The sequence below is a fragment of the Echiichthys vipera genome (genome assembly GCF_963691815.1).
Source record: "Echiichthys vipera genome assembly, chromosome: 22".
Classification (NCBI taxonomy): Eukaryota; Metazoa; Chordata; class Actinopteri; order Perciformes; family Trachinidae; genus Echiichthys; species Echiichthys vipera.
The window spans coordinates 21,844,779-21,867,826 of NC_139847.1; the positions used below are offsets into that span (position 1 = coordinate 21,844,779).

General features: G+C 42.0%; 1 protein-coding gene across 1 annotated transcript in view; it reads left to right on the forward strand.

Annotated features, from left to right (window-relative positions):
- The window catches only part of ank2b (ankyrin 2b, neuronal), a gene marked incomplete at its 5' end in the record, with an annotated part of 172,247 nt that overhangs the window by 134,222 nt on the left and 14,977 nt on the right, over positions 1-23,048 (forward strand). The window contains 6 exons of the mRNA XM_083937194.1: positions 2,181-2,255; positions 2,392-2,523; positions 7,814-7,963; positions 8,067-8,301; positions 9,509-19,484; positions 20,489-21,460. Of these exons, the coding sequence (XP_083793320.1) occupies positions 2,181-2,255; positions 2,392-2,523; positions 7,814-7,963; positions 8,067-8,301; positions 9,509-19,484; positions 20,489-21,460 (11,540 nt within the window). The remainder of the gene's footprint in view (positions 1-2,180; positions 2,256-2,391; positions 2,524-7,813; positions 7,964-8,066; positions 8,302-9,508; positions 19,485-20,488; positions 21,461-23,048) is intronic.

Genomic DNA, 23,048 nt, shown 5'->3' on the forward strand with positions numbered 1-23,048 from the left:
CTGTCATGGGTCAAACAAAGGAAATGTTCAAATCGGAGGTCTGTATATATGATGACACAGAAGAAGATGATGAGGCACTCGAACCTCCTAAAACTGAGTCCAGAGGTGTCACTGCAAAGGTAGACACTGACTCATGGTCTGCTATGCGGGAGGATGATGCAACTTTTGCAGCTCGTGTCAAAGAGGAGGAACAGAAGATACTAAATCTGGTGGTGGACCGTCAGTCTCTGCAAGCAACTCCAGACACAACACCTGGTAGAACACCAACAGAAGAGAGCACTCCAACCAGCGAGCCCAATCCTTTTGTATTCCAAGAAGGGAAGCTCTTTGAAATGACCCGAAGTGGTGCTATTGACATGACTAAGAGGAGCTATGAGGAAGAGGGGGGTGGTTTTGCCTTTTTCCAGATAGGTGAACAACATTTAGATGAGCCTCTCTTAGAAGAGGCCAGACAAGAAGGTAGGGGATCAGCAGCAGAACCTGAAGTTGGCCTCAATCTTACACTAGAGATTAAGACTGAGGATACTGAGAAATCAAAAGAAACAAGTGAATCTCAGCGTCAGTCCCCAACTGAAGGTGATCAGACGGCATCTAAAGCTGATTCCTCAAAATCTAAAATCCCTAAAATGGGTATTTCAGCTTCAGCTAAACCTTCAAAGAAAGATCAGACAACACCTGAAGCTCCAGAGATTAAAACAGACAAGAATGTGAATGAGGGATGCTTAGATTTAGAAAAGAATTCCCCTGACCAAATGATAACAACTGTACAGACAGCAGAAACTACAGTCACTAGGTCAGTTTACTCAGAGCAGTGCCAAGAGTCCTCTGATTCATCGCCAGAAGAACCACAGTCAGTGATAGAAGCACCCAAACCAACAGGCAAGACCAAACAAAGCACTTTCAGTAGTGTTAAAAAGACCCCAGGCAAAACAAAAACTAAGTCTGCTCTACAAGGTCAGGGTAAATCGACAATTCCCTCTCCATCTCACGCAACCTCCTCTTCAACCGCTCTTAAAAAAGAGGCCTCTTTCGTTTCTGAATCTAAATCTAGAATTCCCATCAAGGCTAGCACTCCCAAACCTGATTCTACTGTCAAACGCACTGAATCTAGCCAAGACAAAAAGCTTAAGGTCCCTATAAAAAAGGCTTCAAGGAGAAAATCTGAGACAGATGCAGGTCCCTCTGTGGATATCAAAACCAAGACAGTATCTTCCAAAGCCAAGAGCTTCTGTGAGGAGGAGCCTATCAAGCCACCTGCTAAAAAAGATCAAAGTCGGCCAGTGAGTGCTGAGTCAGCAAAATCGAGAGGCTTCCAGTCCAGATTGCCAGTCAGAGGCAAAAGTGGTCAGTCATTTCATTCATCAACACCTACTAAAGACAAAAGAGGGCCACGCAAACAGTCCATCGAGTTCTTCGAAGAGATCAGTGATGAAGCAGCAAAACTCGTGGCAAGGTTGGCACAGGCAGAGACAGAAAAAGTACAAGAGGCTGCAGCCGCCAACTCAGACGATGAGAGCAGTCTCATTGATCCATCAATCATAGAGAGAGAAACGTTCCCTGAGATGCAGTTCCCTCCCTCAGGAGACATCTTTCCCATTAGACCACTGTGGGATGACCCTGTTGAGACACAGATGCAGCGAATCCCAGATGATAAAGTCCAAAGTCAAGGTATCCCCCCAGTTTAAGGGGCTATTATCTATCTCTTGTGCCTCATTAGTACACTGTAGCTGTAAAGTGCTGCCTCTCTGTCTCTTGTAATTAAGTTTTGTCGTATTTGAAGAATCCATGTGGCTTTGTTGTTTGAGCTATCGTTGTGTCTGTAATGACGTTCTCTTTCCATCTTTGTGTGTTAAAATCTCAAGATTGACTTAAAGGCTTAATGGAACTTGTAAAAACAGCTTAATGACTCAAACGTTTTTTAAACACAACATCATTTAAACAATCATGTAATGTCATTTATTTGTAATGATTAAAATGTATATTTCTAAATAATCATAGATTCACTACAAGATCTATCACAACCATTCTATACAGGCATTAACCAAACAGACTATCACTCCTATAAGAGCAAGAAAGCCAGTGAAGATTTTTTTGAATATGATTTGTGAATGTGACTTGATATGTATTGGTATACCTTGCGGCTGTGACCGTTCATGGCTGTCTGGTGGTATTTGCGGTAGATCCACAGGATGAAGCAGAGAGAAAAGAACAACGGTTGGCCATTATAGCCGACCACCTGGGCTTCAGCTGGACAGGTGAGTCACACCTCATTAGCAGTGATCAAGCAATCAACCATACATCAAATAAGCATTATTAGTTCATTTTCACTAGAAAGGAATGGATTTTCCGATAATATACATAATCATTGTTATATGTTCTTTTTCTTCAAAGAGTTGGCACGCGAACTGGACTTCAGTGAGGAGAGGATCAACCTGATAAGGATCGGAAACCCTAACTCACTGCAAGACCAAAGCCATGCCCTTTTGAAACTCTGGGCAGAGAGGGAGGGGCAGCATTCCACAGGTTAGTGATAATTACACATTTGTCATGATTATTGCTTATTAAACCAGAACCACACAATTAAAACCTTTTTTTTCCTCCCTTGTTCTTAAAAGGTTTTCCGTCCACACGGCCTCGACTCAAGAAATATCTGCGTCATAAAAAAAGTGTTTTATTTTTTTTCCTCCAGTTTTTTTTTTTACTGTCCGTGTATCTTTTGGGTCCTTGTATTATGATAAGAAAAATTGAAATCACTAGAAGAAAGACAACAGTTTTATTCATATTATCTGACCGGAAGTTTCCATTTCCCCAGTAAAACAGCTGTGAGGACGGTGCTGTGTCGGAGAGGGATTTCTGCTTCTTATTTAATATTTGAACTTGTGACAAAACATCGTTAAGGTCCAGAGGGGTTTGACTGTTGGTAGTTTTGACTGGTTTTGTTCAGAAGTGCCGAATTCTATCTTTATGGCTCATTTTTGTTGAAACGCTAGCTTGTTGTTGTTGCCATAGCTACAGTAAACATTCAGCTAATGTTAGTGACAGTGTGTCATTATTATTATTATATGGATAAAATACAGAACGACAACCCATAATACTTTATTGATATACTAAGAGCTACAATTAAGGTTAGACATAAGGCCACAGAAGCTGTATCTTTTAGCCTATATTAGCCTATATTAACTTAGCTATCATCTTCACAACAACAATAAGACATGAAATCCGGCATATCTGAACAAAACCTATTACAAACAGCAACAGTCAGAAACGTAACTGATGTGTTGTGATAAGTTATTTTGTCAAAGTTGGACAGCTGTTAATCTACAGTACGTCACTATATCACCAGTCGGGTGCCATTCGCTGGTATGGTCACTATCCAGACACATCCCATCCGGTGAAGTTTCCGGCCTTTTCTTGATTCTGAAAATAGAAATTAAGAAAACTTAACATTGTATTTTTGAGCTGTTAAAGCACGCCATTTATTATGAAGGACTGAAGAATGGTCCTGGATGTGTTGACAGACTTGTTTAGAGCTCCAGTGTTTACGGTGAGGAGATCGGGGCGTCCGAGTAGGGCGAAGGGTAGCACACGGCTAAGGTTAATTCTACAGTAAACACAAACCTAAATTGGGCCGTTAAAACAATATATGGTTACAAAAGTAAGAAGTTAAACTTTAGTTTAACACCATATAATACATGTAAAACATTACACAAGCATTCATATTTGTAGGTTAAACAGAAGGTTTGATAGAATTTAAAAACTGTCCGACTGGTGATATTAATCTGTTACATAGTGATGTTCTAAGATACTCAAGCAATCTAACGTTGATAAATAAACTGACCACAACCATAAAGACTCACTGCCATAATAGCAAATGTAAGTTAGGTGACATTTACCCACACAGGTAAAATAACATCAGGACGTGGTGGCTAATTACATTTCTCTAACTTTGACAAAATAACTTATCACAATTAGTTACGGTTATAACGGGTCTGACTGTTGCGTTTTGTAATAGGTTGGTTCAGAAATGCCGGATTTCATGTCTTATTGTTGTTTGGAAGATTATAGCTAAGCTAATATAGGCTAAACGATACAGCTACTGTGGCCTTATATCTATCATTAATTATAGGTCTTAGTATATCAATAAAGTATTATGGGTTGTCGTTCTGTATTTTATCCATATAATCAGAATCAGGTTTATTGCCAGGCAATTTTCATTGAAAGGAATTTGACTTGATTTGACAGTGCCTACATAAATATAAACATGAACACAAGCAAACTAAACATATGGTGTTGAATTATATACATGAAATATAAGTGTGTGTCTTTGTATGACCAGTGTGCAAGTTAAAGTGTCCAGTGAAAAAAAAAAACAAAAAAAAAACGGGGGGGTTAATATAACACCTGAGATTTGGGTACGTTAATATAACGTATGAGTTCCAGATGTCGTTAATATAACGAATGACCGTTAAGTGTCTTTAACAGAATTCCAAAGCCTGATGGCAGAGGGGAAGAAACTGTTCTTGTGGCGGGAGGTTTTGGTCCTGATGGACCGCAGCCTCCGGCCAGAGGGGAGAGGTTCAAACAGATAGTGTCCAGGTTGGGAGGGATCAGCAGCTATCTTCCTTGCACTCCTCAGGGTCCTGGAAGAGTAGAGTTATGGGAGAGAAGGGAGGTTGCAGCCAATCACCTTTTCTGCAGAACGTATGATACACTGCAGTCTGCGCCTGTCCTTGGCGGAGGCAGCAGCGTACCAGATGGTGACGGAGGAGCTGAGGATGGACTCGATGATGGCAGTGTAGAAGTGGACCAGCATTGTCCGCGGTAGATTGAACTTCTTCAGCTGCCTCAGGAAGTACATCCTCTGCTGAGCCACCTTGATGAGGGAGCTGATGTTTGGCTCCCACCTGAGGTCCTGGGAGATGATGGTGCCCAGGAAGCAGAAGGACTCCACAGTGTCTACTGGAGAGTCACACAGGATGATGGGGGAGGGTGGGGCTGTGCTCTTTCTGAAGTCTATAGTCATCTCCACTGTTTTGCGAAGCATTGAGCTCCAGGTTGTTCTCCCTGCACCAAGTCACCAGATGGTCGATCTCCCATCTGTAGGCAGACTCATCCCCACCAGAGATGAGTCCAATGAGGGTGGTGTCATCCACGAACTTAAGGAGCTTGACGGACTGGTGACTGGAGGTGCAGTTGTTAGTGTACAGGGAGAAGAGCAGGGGAGTGGAGCTGTGGTGGTAAGAGGTTTACAGTCTCTATTGTGGTGATGGGGGGAGAAGGGCCGATTGGCTGGAGCTGGTGGGTAGAGTGGTGGGGGGTGGTGTGAGTACTGTCCAGGTGATGTTCAAAGCGGCAGTAGAAGTCGTTGAGGTTGTTGGCAAGGCGTTGATCGTTAGCAGCGGGGGGGGGGGGCTCTTGGCTTGTAGTTGGTGATCTGCCTGAGCCCCCTCCAGACAGAGGCAGAGTCGTTAGAGGAGAACTGATGTTGGAGCTTCTTGGAGTACAGATGTTAGCGTCCCTCACCGCCCTGCTAAACCGTAATTGGCCTCTATGTACTCTGCTCTGTTGCCACTTTTGAAAGCCCTTTCCTTGTCAGACCTCAACTGTCACAGTCTGGATGTGAACCAGGGCTTGTCATTGTTATAAGGGCGCACTCACACTGTCTCTCTGTCCCGGGACAAAACCGTTTTTTCAGCTAAAGCCTAGTACCTTTAAGCAGTGTGAGTGCACCCGTTCCGCGCATAACAGCCGACACGGCCCGCTTGAAAGAGGTTGGCTTTAGCGGAGCTGTTTGCACATGTACGAGCACGAGTGTGCGCACGTGTACGAGCACGAGCACGAGCCCTACGGCGGTAGCGTTATGTGCGCCTGTTCGGACATAGTAAATAGAAGGAGGGACCATGCGCGGACATTTAACAACAACAACAATGGCGGTGAAAGGTTCACGTTGATGTGATGCGGAGGTGGAATGTTTCCTGCAGATTTGGTTGGATGAAAATATTCAAAAACAGTCGACAAGACGCACAAAAACTCCGAGGTCTACAGAAAGATTTGTAAACAAAGCCACACACACGCGATCAATGCGGGTGACGTGTGACGTGTTACGGCGTGATGGCGTATGGACAGCAAGAAGTATTGGCCGAGGCCCAGGCAGTGTGAGTACAAACGGGGCTGGGGCGCAGGGGGAGAGGGAGGGGGGCCAAGTACCCTAAAGCCCGGGTCGTGGTGCGGAAGGACAGTGTGAGTGCGCCCTAAGTCACCCTGGTGCGTGTTGGTACACAGCAGTCCTCACAGAAGCTGATGTATGAGGTCACAGCTTCTGTGTACTCATCCATACTGGTGAAACCAGTCCTGAAAACATCCCAGTCAGCGCAGAGTCCGGGATGTTCTCACACAGCCATGACTCGGTGAAGCACAAAACAGAGGATGAATTGAAGTCCTTGTTTCTCCTCAAAAGAATCTGAAGTTCGTCCATTTTATTGCCCAGTGAGCGCACGTTAGAGAGAAATATGCGACGGCGTAAAGTTGTAAAGGTGAGGGCACCTTTGACTAAAAAGTTCACCAGAACCGATGTGGGAGCCAGAAATTCTGGAAACAAACCCTGTGGAGTTGTTGCCCGAATGTTCATGAGCTGTTCTCTGGTAAAAGAGAGCCGTGAACCCAAACAAAAAACACTGTTTACAAACAAAACAAGACAAAACAAAGCGCACCAACAAACCGAGGCAGCCATCTGCGGCGCCATCTTCATAATAATAATGACACTCACTAACGTTAGCTAAATATTTACCGTAGATATGGCAACAACAACAACAGGCTAGCGTTTCAACAACAATTAGCCATAAAGACAGAATTCGGCACTTTTGAACAAAACCAGTCACAATTCCCAACAGTCAAATCCCTCAGGACCTTAACGATGTGTGTCACAAGTTCAATTATTAATAGGAAGCATAAATCCCTCTCAGACACAGCACCAACCTCACAGCTGCTTTACTATGGAAACTTCCGGTCGGAGAATATGAAAAAAAGTTGTTTTTTCCTCTAGTGATTTAAATTTTTGTTATCATAATACATGGACCCAAAAGATACACGGACTGTAAAACAAAACACTGGAGGAAAAAAAAATAAAAGACTATTTTTCTGACTTTGAATCTGATGAATTTCTTTTTTTTTCCTTGTAGATTTTCTAGTTTTTAAACTCGTAAATCTGCAAGTGTTTTCTTGTAGATTTGCCACTTTAATCTTATAAATCTGTGGCATTTGTCTCAAAATATTCCCCCCGGGTCTGTATTTTTATTAATCTTTTTATACTTGGCCCTAATATGTCGTCATACTTTTCACACCTTCTTAGCAACTTTATTTATAAAAAGCTACTAACGAACAACTTAGCGACTTATTCAGAGCATCAGGAAAAAGGGAGAAATATGTGGTCAGCCTAATTCAGTAAAGAGTCCAGTTCAGTAAACAGTCTATGGGTCAGTCTCTCTCCTCTCACGCTATGTTGTTGCTATGTGATGCCGCAGGGGTTCGAGGTCAGAGGTGCGGAGATGACGGCTTCATTAACAAAGTAGGAGGTTTCACCATCCTGATGACAACGCCATGGAGGGCACTTTCAAATCTTCCCACTCTGGGACCCGGTTTCAAAAGATACTGTTTTTCAGGCTCCGATGCCGCCGGCTGCATGTGGATGGTCGGACAAAACCAGACTAAAGTTATGCAGTTACAGGAAAACCCATCTTTGTGTGGACGAGCCCTAAGTAGATGCACTTATTCAGTTTTAGAATGGAACTGTTAAGCCTGTTTTCTGTTTCAACAGAAACAACACTGATAAAGAGACTGACTAAGATCAACAGAATGGATATTGTTCACCTCATCGAAACCAAGATAATCAAGTTCACTCAGGAGGAGACATCATCACATACCTATGCAGAAATAGAGCGGACTATAGCATTGGATCATAGTGAAGGTACACAAGCCAATATTTACCTGAAGCAGGCTGATAGTTAGGTTGTTATGTCTATGCAGTAACATCCACTCTTTCTGTATGCCTGCACTGTACCCTTTGTCAGGTTTCTCTGCCCTACATGAAGACATTGACAGCCCCAACCCAGGCAGACATGCAGGAGCTGCTCATAGGAGTCCAGGCTCAGGACAGGATGTGCCCATGGTGTCAGCAGAAGACCTGACCTCCAGTTTGTCATCACTTCACGAGACAATGGGACAACCAGAGACAGATTACACAGCAACAGATCTTCTTAGAAATGCTCAGAAAGAAAAACTACAAAAAGAGATGGAGACAACATAGTAAGTTATCCAGAAACATTAATTCATGTGACACATGTTAGCTATCTAGCTGTTTTCTTTTTATCTACATGCACTACACTTAAGCTTGCTGAATGAGCTACCAAACAAACATCCACAAGAGTAAAGATGAACAACTAGATAGATTACAACTAGATAGCTAACTAGTTAATCCACTGTAGCACATAGTGATGTCAACATTGGTCAGTTTAGATGCCTATTTGTATGGCCCTTACTCAAAAGGAGCGTTTCTCCACAAATACCTTTTTTGTTCTTTTCAATAACTAGTGCAATGCCTGTGGAAAACAAGTATTCCTATGGAAAAGTGTTAGCCCAATGAGCCCATATATGCCCAAATGAAGCCTGTCTTTGAAAGTAGAACTCACAAAGAGGTGTCCATGTAGGCAGTCTCATAGTCACTCAGACATACCACACACTGTGACAGACATGACCACACATTGAGACACACTCACACAGCTAATGTAAGAAAAAGACAAACACACACTGACCAATCATGGTCAGACATATAGACACAGAAAACACAGGAATATACACATTAACATTAGATGCAGAACAAAAACAGACAGATTTCAATACAGTAGTTGATGCTGTTGTGAATCAGGGACACTTAGGTTTGTTGTAATCATGGAGCATAAACATAGGCTAACTTGTAGCGTAGCCTACTAAACAAACTTTGCAGAACATACTATTTAAAAACTTAATTTTAATCACCAAAATAAACTACTGGACAACTATTCGCACCTGCAGCGATGTGAGTCTGCGACATTAAAGGTTTGAATATTGGAAGCAGCTGATCTACGGCAGCCTGTTTAGGACAGAAGTCCTTCAGGACGATGCTGAAGAGAGAAGAGCGAGTGAAAGGAGAAGTGTTGCAGCATTTTATGATATAAAAACAATATCTTTGGAATTTTTAGTCCAAACAAAATTGAGGATGCACATCATTGTGTCATGCAGTAGCCTATTGAAAATTTAAGGTCAGTCTGAACCTGATCTGCAGAAATATTTGAGCCACATACTGATACACATACAGACATACAGACAGGCAGACAGACGTTCCTTGCTTTTATAGGTAAATAATACATTTGAAACTAATTTTAACACATATTTCTGACCTCAAAGGGAAAGGGATGACTTTCAGATTTTAGTTTTCTGAAGAAATATTGTGATTATCGGATTTTTTTTTTCACAGCTCATCACAAGGGGCATATGAGGAATTGACAGAAACGGTACACACAGGCAGTTTTAAACAAGTAAGTCCTTTCTTCATATTGTACCGCACCTCTCCCTACCAACTCCGATCCCATGTGATAGACCCTGTGTACAAAGGGGGTCCCATGTTAGGCGCCCAGACCCCACCTCCTTGCCCCACTGTTGAACCATGTGATGGTGAAGGGAGGGGTGGATATGAGGGGGCGGAGGGGGGAGAGGAGTGGAGCTTGGAGTGTCTACAAACCACCCATTCTGAAAATAATGCTCATTATTTGTCACCATTGCCTTGGCGAGAGTCATCCAATGGTTCTCGAACAGGTGTATGCGAGAGTCGACCGTTGTCCATGACCGATTTTGAAGATAGCTTGATTGAGAGTGATCAAGCTGAGCAAGACTTCAGGGAACTGTCTATGGAGCTTAAGGAAACTGATGAAGTGTCTGAAAAGATTTGCTTTATACAACAACCTACAAGGGAAAAAAGGCTTTTGCCTACTCAACCTGCTTCTGTGCCACCCTCTGGTTCCGCTCACACAATGACAGAATCCACGCTGACCAAACAAATGGGCAGAAGACACATGGATGAAGTTTCAAGTCGTCTCTATAAAGTCCTGTATGGATATGAGTATGTGTCTGTGGATGCCTCCCCTAAAGATGCAACTCAAGCCGGAGTCAGGAAAGATGAGGTGGAGGAAGTTGCTCCAGTTGTTTCAAACTCTGTGCTTGAGAGTGACGCTTGCCAAGTCTTAATTTCAGGTGACCATGATGTCAAATCCATTCATGGCCTGAATCAAACTGCCACTGCCACTCAAGCATTAGCAGGTCCCTCTGATGTCTGTTGTACCATTCCAGGTTTAATGCCTCAAAAAGCAGAACTTTTAAGCTCAACTGGCTTCAATCAAGTGTCACATGACTCAACTTTTGAACAGATAGATGTTCATTCAGTAGATAATGTTTTGTCAGGAGCTGAGTACAGCTTTAAGAAAACAGTGTCATTAAGATGGAATGAAAATGAGGCTGTGGTCTCTGGGAAATCTACACCTGAGATTGAAGCATCCAAAACTAGATCCACATGTGAAACCATTTGTGAAAGTCATAGCTTAGTTCATGATAGATTACCTGAATGTGTGACTGACAGAGAAAATACAGAAATATTACTGACAGAGAGTAGGGTCTCATCACCTGAATCAGCTCCGTCAGTAGATGAGCAGAATTTACTTGCACCTGACTCTCCAGTACTTCAGTTTAGGCCCTTGTCTCCCCTACCACCTCCTGTTTTTCCATGGGAAACTGGTTATGTTGGGGCTTCTACACAGGGACAACCATCACTAAGTGCACCAAGAGAGACTATTATGCTGTTAACATCAGAAGCAGAAGAAAGGCCTTTAACACCAATGGTTTCAAACAAAAGACCGTTTGGAAGGCCAGTATCACATGGCAGCGATTATAGTGGTGAGAGTTCCATCTCATCTCAGTCGTTAACTTTTGACATAGACGACAGAGCATCGTCACCTGAATCTGCCATTTTAGAAATGGTTGAGTGTGTTTTTACATCCTCTGAGCATGTGACTTTGATAAGACCATCATCACCTGAATCCAGCGAATGCATCACTGCGGAATGGTGGCTTCCAACAGACTCCCCTATCCCAGAATTTAGACAAGTCTCAGAGTCTTTTTCAACTAGTCAATGTAGATCATCATCACTCGAGTCAGCATCATTAGATTTAGAATTAGAAACAGCACTTTTATTATCAAAGCCTTTCGAAGACAGGCTGTCATCCCCAGATTCAGTAGCGCCCATAAATGAATATAAAGCACTGTCACCTGATTCACCTATACCTGAATTTAGACACAACTGGCCTGACTCAAATATTGTAATGATAGGGGAGAAATCGTCTTTACCTGAATCAGTATGCTCAGATGTAGGAAATGGCTCCATATCTCCAGCATTAGCTAATAACAAAGATGGAGCTTCATCAAATGTTTCAGCTTCTGGGGATGAATCTAAATCTGTTTTACCTGTCGTTGGACATAGATCTCCCTTCTCTGAATCAGTTGAATCTGCAGAGATAGCGTGTGATTCCATACGTGATGATCACAGAAGAAAATCACCTAAACCATTAGTATCTGTTATAGAGAAAAAACCACCAAGATCAGTGGAAGCAGTATCTGAGGACGATGATGACTGGGTTGTTATATCCCTGTCTGATATTAAGGAAGGACCAAGTTCACCACAGTCGGGACCTGACTACAGATTTGTGTCTTCACAATCAGCAATGTTAGACATTAGAGTAGCCTCTCCTGAATCAGAAACATTTGATGATTCTCCCATATCGCAATATGCGCTGTCTGTGCATCAGGCTGTTACTATGAATTATCTTTCATCATCACCAGAATCTGTGTTGTCAGACACAGAATATGAGGCCATGCCATTGATATCATTTGAGAATAGACCTTTATCTCCTGATTCAAGTGGGTCTGTATGTGCTCATGGGCCTAATTCTGTGACTGACCTGCCTCTTAAGGAAGACATGAATTTATTTGAACTGACACAAGCTGCATCTATTGTAGAAAAAGCATGTACTGAAAAGCAGTTTGGAACAAAAACGAACATAATTGTTGATCTAGAAAAGTCAAAAACTCAAGAAAGATATCCAACCTTTATTTTGTCAAAATCTAAAGAAAATCCAAAGAAATGCAATGAAACTGAAGCTACCAAGATACGATCAGTTGGACCTGAAGGCAGCCAGTCTGACCAAAACATTATCACACCATCAGCAGGATTTGAAGTCTTGTCAACAAAAGAATTATCTCTTGAATTGTTTGATGAAGGAAATTCAAAGGAAAAATGGCATAGGCTCATAACTGGGAGGACAAAATCTGCTAGAAAGAAGAAATCTAAGAAATCTGTCAAAACGGATTATGAGCATGTGCAGAATGTTACAATGTATCAAAAAGAATCACCTGAGTTCATAGCTTCATATGAAGAGACCCATGGTGCAATTAAAGCTCTGTCACCTCTTTTGTCTCCTGGAACTGCATCTGATCTACCATTCTCATTGGTATTTACTACAAATGTCCCTGAAGATCAGCAGTTACCTCCAGGTCCGGTACCTCCGGTATCTTTAACAGAATATTCAGTCCCAGACTACAATTTAACCTATGATGCAGAACTTTGGAAGCTAATCTCTCAAATTCGTGACCCACAGTATGTAGGAGAAAACTTTGTGAGTAAAACAGGACTGTTTCAGATTGCTGGAACAAAGTCGGATGTAACAGTTGAAGATGAAGCTGCTACTTTGCAATCTGAAAATGAACAAAGACCAAATTCACCAGATTCTGAAGCAGAATATAGACACATGTCACCGCAATCGCTGTTGGTACTGGACGCACTTCGACCAGATTACTCGTACTCAGGGACATCTGTTGATTTTCAGCATGCTTTAATGGTAGAGTCCCCTATTCCTCAGTACTTTGCCTCCTTCTCTGGGCCCTCTCAAATTTTTCACAGATCAGTGTCAACAGTGTCACTATTTTCAGATCAGGATCTGGAGACTTATTCAAATACTTCTTTTATTTTTGAGGACAGACCAGCATCTCCTGATTCAGTATCATCTGTAAATGTATACAGGGCACTATCGCCTGACTCACCTATTCCTGATTTTGGAGCGTCAGAATCAGTTGTGATTGCTGGATTGGATCGATCTTCATCACTTGAATCAATTACCTCTGAAATAGAAAGTGTATTCACTCATAACAGACAGTCATCTCTATGTTCCGTTGATGAAAACAGGCCACCTTCACCTGAGTCACCTATTCCTGTATTTGGACAGGGGTTACCAGAATTTGCTGCTCGGACCACACCGTCAAGATCCTTCTCACCTGTTTCTGTTTGTTCAGATTTAGAGTACGGGGCTATGTCCTATAAATTTAGACCATCCTCACTTGATTCAGTAGTCTCTGGAGATGACTACAGAGGTGGGCTGACGGAGTCAGTTTCAGTTATTGCTCATCGATCATCTTCTCCTGAGTCTGTGGTTTCTGATATTGAATATAAACAATCAAGTTTTGATTCAAATATTTTCAAACAGAGACCTGACTCACCAGGATCAAAAGTATTGGAGACCACAGAGAGAACATTGGGTACTGGTAGTCAAACCTTACCTCTTAAGGCAATAAGAGTACAAGTATATAGACCTGTTTATGATGCTGAACTTTGGAAGCTAATTTCTCAAATACGTGATCCTCATTATGTTGGGGAGAGTTTTTGCAGTAAAGAGTATGCCCGAACAAGAATTGATTATTTTCTGGAGGATTCAGGTGTGAGAGAGGGTGAGTTGGAGGGTGCTGTGAAGTTAGATATAATAGATTCATCTGATGCAGATGTTCCACAAGAAATGCAAACAAAGATCAAGAGGGTAGAGAGTCTAGTGTCAGAATGCAGGCCTATATCACCTACGGCACTGCTGTCTGAATACCCTGTTTCCGTGCTTGAAGAAAAGCAATCACCTGAGGCTGATGCAACAATTAGAGCAAACCAGTTGATATGTCAGATATATGATGCCCATTATGTAGGAGAAGCCTTTGTAAACAAAGTAGAAATGTTTGAAGATGAGGAGAGAAGTAATGAATGTGTAATCCTTGATTCAAATGCACAAGAACCAATGTCACCTAAAACTGAGGAAGAATATAGACCTCTCTCACCGGAGGACGTGAAGTTACAGAGTGTTCTGCAGTCCAGTTTGCAGGAGAGCGGAAAAACTATGGACGAGAATAAACCTTTGTGTCCAGGTTCAACAATTCCCCAACTTCCTGAATATGCAGTCGAACATCACAGGGCACCATCTCTTGAAACTTTGTCAGATACAGAACTTGAGCAATTTCAGGTTGCTGCTTTATCGACTCCTAAGTCAGAAAAATCAAGAAACAAACATGGGCCCCTCTCAACTGACTCAGCAATGCCTGACTTAAGGCCAGAGTTACAGACTGCTCGCACTTTAGTTGGTGGATATAGATCTTCCTCATCTAAATGTGGTACCTCAGATCTTGCAGACTCTGGATTATTTTCCTTACAATTTGGCATTCAAGACGGACCAGAATCTCCTGATTCGGTGACATTTGAAATTAACATGAGGTCGTTCTCACCAAAATCAGTGAGAGAATATAAGCCTGTGTCACCTCAGTTACTGATGATGACAACTGAGTTAAGATCATCTCCTATTTCAACAACATCAGATAATGAGTTAAGGACTTTATCGCCTGAATCCCCTCTACCACAGTTTAGGCAACGTATAGAATCAGCCTTGTGTGTTTCATCGAGCATATCATCATCACCTGTATGTGTAATGTCGGACATTGAAATGGATGTTCTGGACATGCCATTGATTGAGGTGCAAGGGAGATACTTCACACCAGAATCTGAAAATGAGTTCAGGGCAATTTCACCTGATTCTCCCAGACCTAAGTTCAGACAGGCTATACTTCATCCAACTTTTTCAACTGCTGACTGCAGATCTACATCCCCTGTGTCTGTATGTTATTCAGATATAGAAAAAGAAGATGAGTCATTTTTATCAAATTCAGATGCTCGTCGACCTCCATCAACTGAATCAGTGGCATCTGGAGATGAGCGCTGGGTCCTTTCACCGGATTTACCTGTACCTCAGTTCATAGCAAGAGTAGATAAATGTTCTACATTTGTTGGATTTAGGTCAACATCTCCTGAATCAGAAACATCAGATGCTGAGTATGCACCTTTGATTTATTCCCCACCAGATACTGAAGAGAGACCAGATTCTGCAGAATCATTAGAACTAGAGGATGAAGAGAGACCTCTGTCACCTGATTTTGAAGTAGAGTATAGGCCTTTCTCGCCTGCATCACTGATTCTGATGTCAAATTCCAGGTCATCCTCTCCTGAATCAACTTGCTCTCTGAATCAATTTAGACATCTTTCACCAGACTCACCCATTCCTGAATCTAGACAGGCATTAAAAGAATACTCCATATCACATATGGACTTAAGGTCTACTTCACCAGCTTCAGTGATGTCAGATTGGGAGGAAGAAATTAAATCATCTTTCTCGATGTTATTGGAGGACCGACCTTCATCTCCTGAGTCTTTAGCATCAGTCAGTAAATACAAACGACTCTCACCTGATTCTCCCATACTTAAGTTCAGCCCGGCTTTGCCAGTTCTTTATGCCCCCACTATATCAGGAGTAAGATACAGATCCACATCCCCTGGGTCAGTGTATTCAGATGAGGACTTGGAGACTGATTTGTGTGTCCCCAAGCTTGTTGCAGATAGAGCAGCATCTCCTGGTTCAACTGCATCCAAAGAAGAATTTAGACCTCTTTCGGCAGACTCGCCCATTCTTGAATTTAAACAGTCACTACAAGAGTACTCGATACCACACATGGACCTAAGGTCTACTTCACCTGAATCAGTGTTATCCGATTTGGGCGAGGATATTGAGTTACCTTTCCCAGTGGTCATAGAAGAGTGGTCTTCTTCTGAGTCCTTAGCATCTCTGAGTAAATATAGAAGACTTTCTCCTGATTCACCTGTACCTGACTTCAGACAGACTTTTCTAGAGACATATTCTGAGTTAAATGCTCACAGGTCATCGTCACCTGAGTCGCAGGCTTCAGAAATAGAATATGCTCCTTTGATTTCACAGATGTTGGATTTACAGGACAGAGCAGAATCCTGCCAATCAGGTGTGTCTGACTCTGATCATAGGTGTTTGTTTCCTGACTCTCCGCTACCCCAGTACACCATGAGTGCCCCCACTGTATTAGGAGTAAGACATGGTTCCACATCCCAAGGGTCAGTGTATTCAGACAACGATGTTGAGACTGATTTGAGTTTCCCCTGGCTTTGTGACGATAGAGCAGCATCTCCTGGTTCAGCTGCATCCAAAGAAGAATTTAGACCTCTTTCACCAGACTCACCCATTCCTGAATTTAGACAGGCACTTCAAGAGTACTCCATATCACATATGAGATTAAGGTCTACTTCACCAGAGTCAGTGTTGTCAGATTTGGAGGAAGAAACGGAATCCTCTTTCTTGATGTTATTGGAGGACCGACCTTCATCTCCCGAGTCTTTAGCATCAGTCAGTAAATACAAAAGTCTCTCACCTGATTCTCCATTACTTGAGTTCAGCCCAGCTTTGCCAGTTCTTTATGCCCCCACTGTATTAGGAGTAAGATACAGATCCACATCCCCTGGGTCAGTGCATTCAGATGAGGATTTAGAGGCTGATTTGAGTTTCCCCTGGCTTTTTGATGATAGAGCATCATCTCCTGGTTCAGCTGCATCCAATGAAGAATTTAGACCCCTTTCTCCAGACTCACCCATACCTGGATTTACACAGGCACGACAAGCGTACACCATATCACATATGGGCTTAAGGTCTACTTCACGTGAATCAGTTATGTCAGATTTGGAATTCACCGAGTCAACATGTTGTTCAGGTGTAGAGTACATCGGGGCATCGGAAGATGAATATCAGATTCTGGCACCAGACTCACCCATCCCTGAATTTAGACCAGAAATGTTGGAACGTGTAATCGTGAATGTTGGCTATAGGTCACCCTTCCCTGAATCCCCTGGACATGATATTGAGTATGTTTTGAGTGAGGTTTTGATGCCCATGAATTTTGGTGTAGAGGATAGACAATATTCTCCTGAAGCAGTAGAATCAGAATTACAAGAGAGGCCAGTATCAGTTGAATCCATACCAGAATACAAACCCCTGTCGCCTATGCTATTGATGCTACTTGAAAATATCCAATCAGTATCTCCAGAAACTATTCAATCACTTGATGAACGCAAGAGGTTGTCTCCAGACTCACCTCTTCCTTGGTGTACACAAAACGTTCTTGAGATTACAGCAGCGGAAACACACTATAGGTGTTCGTCCCCAGAATCAACATTGTCAGAAATGGAAGATGGATTGACGTCATGTGACATAGAAGTCACTGACATGAGACCACTTTCACCTCAGCCAGAGAGATCAGATGATGAATGTAAACCCCTGCCATCTGAATTATCAATACCTGATCTTACAAAGACATTTATAGAAAATATTACGACACTGAGAGCCAATTCACCCACTGAGTTTTCAGATTCAGATTATTTGTCACAAACCTTTGACCTGTGTTGTACAGAAGAGAGGTCAGAATCAGATAAGGAAGAATCATCGGTACCAAAATTAAAATTCTCACCTGCCAATGAAGCAACCATCGATAGCACTTTTTCATTGTCAACAATGGTATCTACCTCCCATGAGGAATCAGCCATCATGGCAGCTGAGTATAATCTCATTTATGGTGCAGAGCTATGGAAATTGATTTCTCAAGTACATGATCCTCAATACACAGGTCAAACTTTCTGCAGTAAAACAGGGTTTATGCAATTAATTGGCAGCACAATGGAATATGAAAGGAGGGTTCCAGCTGAAGAACAAGATACTAAAGTAAAAGATCAACATGAGCATGATGTCATTGCCACGGTACCTTCACAGGGAACACATCCATTTACTTCAACAGACACAGTAACAGCTGATGATGACTTTCTTTGCACTTCAAGTGCACAAGTCATATATGACATACCTATTTCAAAGTCACCTTCACCAGTGGTTGAAAACATTTTGTCTTCAGGAGCAGCCCCATACAGACAAGCTAAGTACAGATTTGAGATACCTCCCCCTGAGGCACAAACAGAATCTGATGAAAGTCAGTTGGTTGCACCAGTATGTGACATAGATGATAATGATCTATCCTATTCACCAGAATCCTGGATAGACTACAGACACATATCCCCTAATTCAGTCATGGTGATAGAAGTAAGAGCATCATCACCAGAATCTGTAACATCGGTCAATAATTTTAGACCCCTCTCTCCAGATTCCCCTTTACCGGAATTTACAATGGCAATGCCAGAGTATGTAGAATTTCTGAGATCAGCATTATCTTCACCTGGAAGTTTAGCATCAGATATAGATTATGAGCCATTTGAAAATTCGGAATCTCAGTTTGCAGAATGCAGTTCATCTGTACTGTCAGAGGATCAGAATGAGAGAGAAAGGCCCTTGTCGTGTCAGTCACTGCCTGAATACAGACCCATGTCTCTTGAATCAGCCATGGCTGACAAAAGAGCATCATCACCAGAATCGATGCCTGAGTTTAATGAGAACAGGTCACTGTCTCCAGACTCTCCCATCCCTCAGTTTACAGTATGTTTGGAGTACACTACTACATGCAGGTCATCATCACCTGAATCAGTTGGTTCAGATTCAGAGTGTGAGCTTGTAGTCACATCATCAAGAGATGCTGAGACTGACAGACCATCCTCACGTGAATCTATATCATCTGTAAATGAGTTCCGACAACTATTTCCAGACTCCCCAGTACCTGATTTTATGAGAATATTGTCTTCTTATTTTATGGATGCTACCAATGTTGATAGATCATCTTCACCAGTTTCTTTGGCGTCGGACTCTGAGTTTATAGCTTTACCCATTGATTGTTGGATTGATGATAGCCCAAGGCCAATTAGTCCCCAAACTGTTGAGTCAGAGGAGGAATTACGCTTTTTTTGTGAGGGGACTGAAGTTTTGAGTCATGTGACATATGATTTATTACCCAGTCTGTCTTCATCATTACCTAACAGAGGGCCATTTGCAGTATCATCATCACCGATTCAAACTAGTGAGACCAAGTCTCAGAAAGGACATGCCAATCCAAAATCAGGAGTTTTGTCCAATGAAATGATGCAGTGTGGATCAGACAGTGAAAGTATCCCAACTTTACAAACCATAGTTTGTGAGTTAGATTTCCAAAAAAACTTTCCTGTGAAACCATCACCAGTTCAAGATCCAAAAAGAAAGGAAAAGAAGATCCCAGACATCAATTATGGAGAATTAAAGAACAAGACAGAGTCACAAAGGGTAAGACTAAGCGCATGATCATCAAGCAAAGGCTCACTTTTTGTGATGGACATATTCATTAACATGGCACTTGGATGGAAAAAATAACTGCCTTGATGAACTTAAAACAAACTAAGCGAAGTTACTACATCAAATGTGTCCAGGGTTTGACCAGAATGTTGACATACTTATTGCTCTTCCTTCAGTTCTTACTTATTTGTCTGATGCTTAATGGCATTTCCACTTGCATGTCATGGCTTCACATGTTTTTCTAAACTTCCTTAAAGTGAAATTATGGCATAAAATCATCCCATGGTCTTTTTCGACACTTGCACACATCAAATAAGCCATCAAGGCATTTTTTTTGTGTATGAACTATTAATGGAGATATCCTTAAGTGAGTCGCTAACAGTCGCCAACAGCCGGATGTGTCTAGCACTGATTAGCTTGGGGCATTAAGGTGAACGCAGTAAAATGTCTTTTTTAACCACTAATACTGCTCAAAATAACACCAAACCTCTGCAGTAGCATGATAAGAGTCCCCACACATAAAACGATCACCAACAACGTAGATAGCAAACACTGAGTTCATTAAAGGAGTGTTTTGAAAGACTGAAAGTACCAGCTCCTCTCGTAGTAAAGTCCATTCAAGTCGATTATCAAATGCAAATCAAAAGGAAGGAGTCCATTGATGCTTCATTTTATGTGTAAGGACTCTTATCATGCTACCTCAGAGGTTTGGTGTTATTTTGAGCAGTGTTAGTGGTTAAAAAAGCTGTTTTAATGTCTTTACCTTACTGCCCTGAGCTAATCAGTGTTAGCAACATTCGGCTGTTAGTGGCTCTACCAGATTTCTCTGTTAATAGTTGTTAATTTCACTTTAACTGAGATGTTGCCTGTATGGAAAATAACCATCGCATAATGATGCTAATCTGGTGAAATGTTGAGGTCATTTTAATGGTGCATACCAACCTGCACGTTGATATTATGTTACTTACCTAGATTCTGTTGATATACACTTACAGGCTCCTCGTAAGACACCAACGGAAACACAGTTTCAAACAGACGATGAGGTGCAAAGCAAGCCGTTGTCTGCTGCAACAGAGACACAAGACGCCAGTAAAATAGGTGTAGTGTTCATTGATGTCAAGCCAATGAAATCAATACCCCTACAGCTACCTGACAAGACCTCATACACAACCCACAGAACTGTTACTCCAGTTCTATCTGCATCTGAGAAAACATCATGTTTCAAGTCAGATAGATCACAGTTTCCCGCTAAGAAAGCACAGTCAAGCGAGCTTTTTTCACCCATGTCAACTCAGTTTTTGGTTCCACCAGATTATGAAGCAGTATTTTCCGGACATCAAACCCTGAGAGTTTCTGAATTGAGCCAAGCCGTCTTGAACGATATAAGTTCAGTTTCTCCAGTTTTCAGTGAATCAATCTCAGCTCAGTTTGTGACTGAAGCCACCACCAAGGAAGTGTCTGAAAATGCTTACGACTACGAGTTTTCTCCAGACTTTAAAAGAGTCCTCTGTGATTTTGAGAAAACAGTCTCTGAATTAGAATCAGGGGATCCAAAGGTCCTGCCAAAGGAAATCAGAAAGGGACCGGAATCTCCACAGCACTCTGACTCAGATGTGGAATTCTTTGACTGCAGACAAGCCTTTTCTGACTTCTCTGAACCAGAAGAAGAGAAACTGGAAAACAAGATTACCATACCAGATTATCATATTTCCGAACCCCCCTCTCCAATGCCTGGGAGTAGCCCTGATGCCGGCTTTCTGAAAGGCAGCCCTCAGCATGCTGGTCACACTTTCCTCCGGGTGGAAGATTACAAGCGCTTCTCATCTGGTAGTGAAAGTCTCAGTGAATTTGCTTATGATTCTGAGGGTGCGCAGGAGTGCCCAACAGAGGACACACTCCCTGTGTGGGAGGAGCTTCCTTCCAGAGATCACACAGGGTATTATGATGATGATGACCACCTAGGAAGGGTAAGCTGTTGAGCATGAGCACAGTGCTGCACTGGCTTTTTTCTTGCCTGGCCAGACTGGTTGCTGTGGTGCTGCATTCTAGACTCAGAAGATAAAACTCTTAGGTCTGCACTTTAGCTAAATGAGGGTGACGTGTGCTTTTCTGTGCATAAGGGCCTAAACCTTTAAAAAAAATAAATATATAACAACTAAGATGAGTTGCTGTATTAAATATTGTGTCATCAGTTGCTAAGAAAACTGACATTGGTGGTGTGATGTGTTTACTGTTCCTCATTTTGAAGTCAGCCTTAGTGACATTTACAGGCTGCTTCATTAACATATAACTCTTTGTTCACACCTCCACCTGTTTGCATCCTTTGATTTCTTGTTCTAATCAGTGTGCGGAATACTATTTGACAATCAGGCTTAGTCCACACAAACACAGGTATTTTTGAAACCAAACTTTTATGGTCCCCAGTTGAAAATAAAATCCTGTCCACACTACCGGTGTGATAAAAAAAAAATTCCGTCCACATGAAACCGCAAATTCCGCCTCAAATAATGTCATTCACATGCCAAAGCAGTACGTGGCCAATCACAAGGCTGGAAGAATTCATACCGAAAAAACAACAATGGCGAACCGAGGCCGGGCAGAGTCCTTCAGGTGGACTGACAGCGAGACACACACAAAGTGCTGATAAGTTGCTAAATAGCACCAGTATTTTGGCTAGGTCTTCCATGACAGCAACTCCGTCAGCTGGTCACATCTAGAGTGCTCCACATGTCTGCATGGAAACGACTTACTGTTTACCGTGGCACAGTGTTACGTCAAACAATGTTGACCAGAAATTGCGGTTTTCCTCGATTTTCCTGTCCATGGCTGCTGAAACTGGACTTTTCCAAAAGTTCACCCTCGACTCCAGTTACAAACAAATCCAGTTTCAGGAGCCCACAACTGCGGTTAAGTGTGGATGAAAGGTCAAACCATGCAGAAAACACACTGTTTTCAAAATGTCCGGGGTTTGTATGGACGGCCTCTCAGAGTCCCCTGCTGTATACACACTCCATAAGTTGTGCTAACTTTGTACTTGCCTACTCCTTGTGTAAACCGACATCACACTTGCAAAACTGAGAGCCAGAACCAACCTCTTACTCTCAGTTACCTCTAAAGAACTTCAAACTTATGACCTAAACTGTAATTACATTTGCCAGTACACAGGGTTCCTATGCAGTTTGGAAAAATATGGGAACAGGGAAACGAGTATGGAAAAATGTTTGTGTTGTTTCCAGACTATAATCTCCCTTTCTAAAATAAAATGTATTAATACATACAAATCAAACAAGTTAAGTAATGCAACATAGCCGACCTGTAGATGATATGAAACTAATCAAGCTTGCTGTCAAATGGTGTCGGGTTATTAGGTTACCGTTCACTGTGCGACTGCGATTCTCATTTAATTAATTATTTTTATCCATAAGTGTTTTATTTATGATTTATTTTAATTATCATTATTTTATTTATTTGCAGTATCTTTACTCCATCTAAAAGCTAATGAAGCAAAGACTTGTGTTTTCCTTTTTAGTTCCTGGTTAATTGCCCATCCCTGCT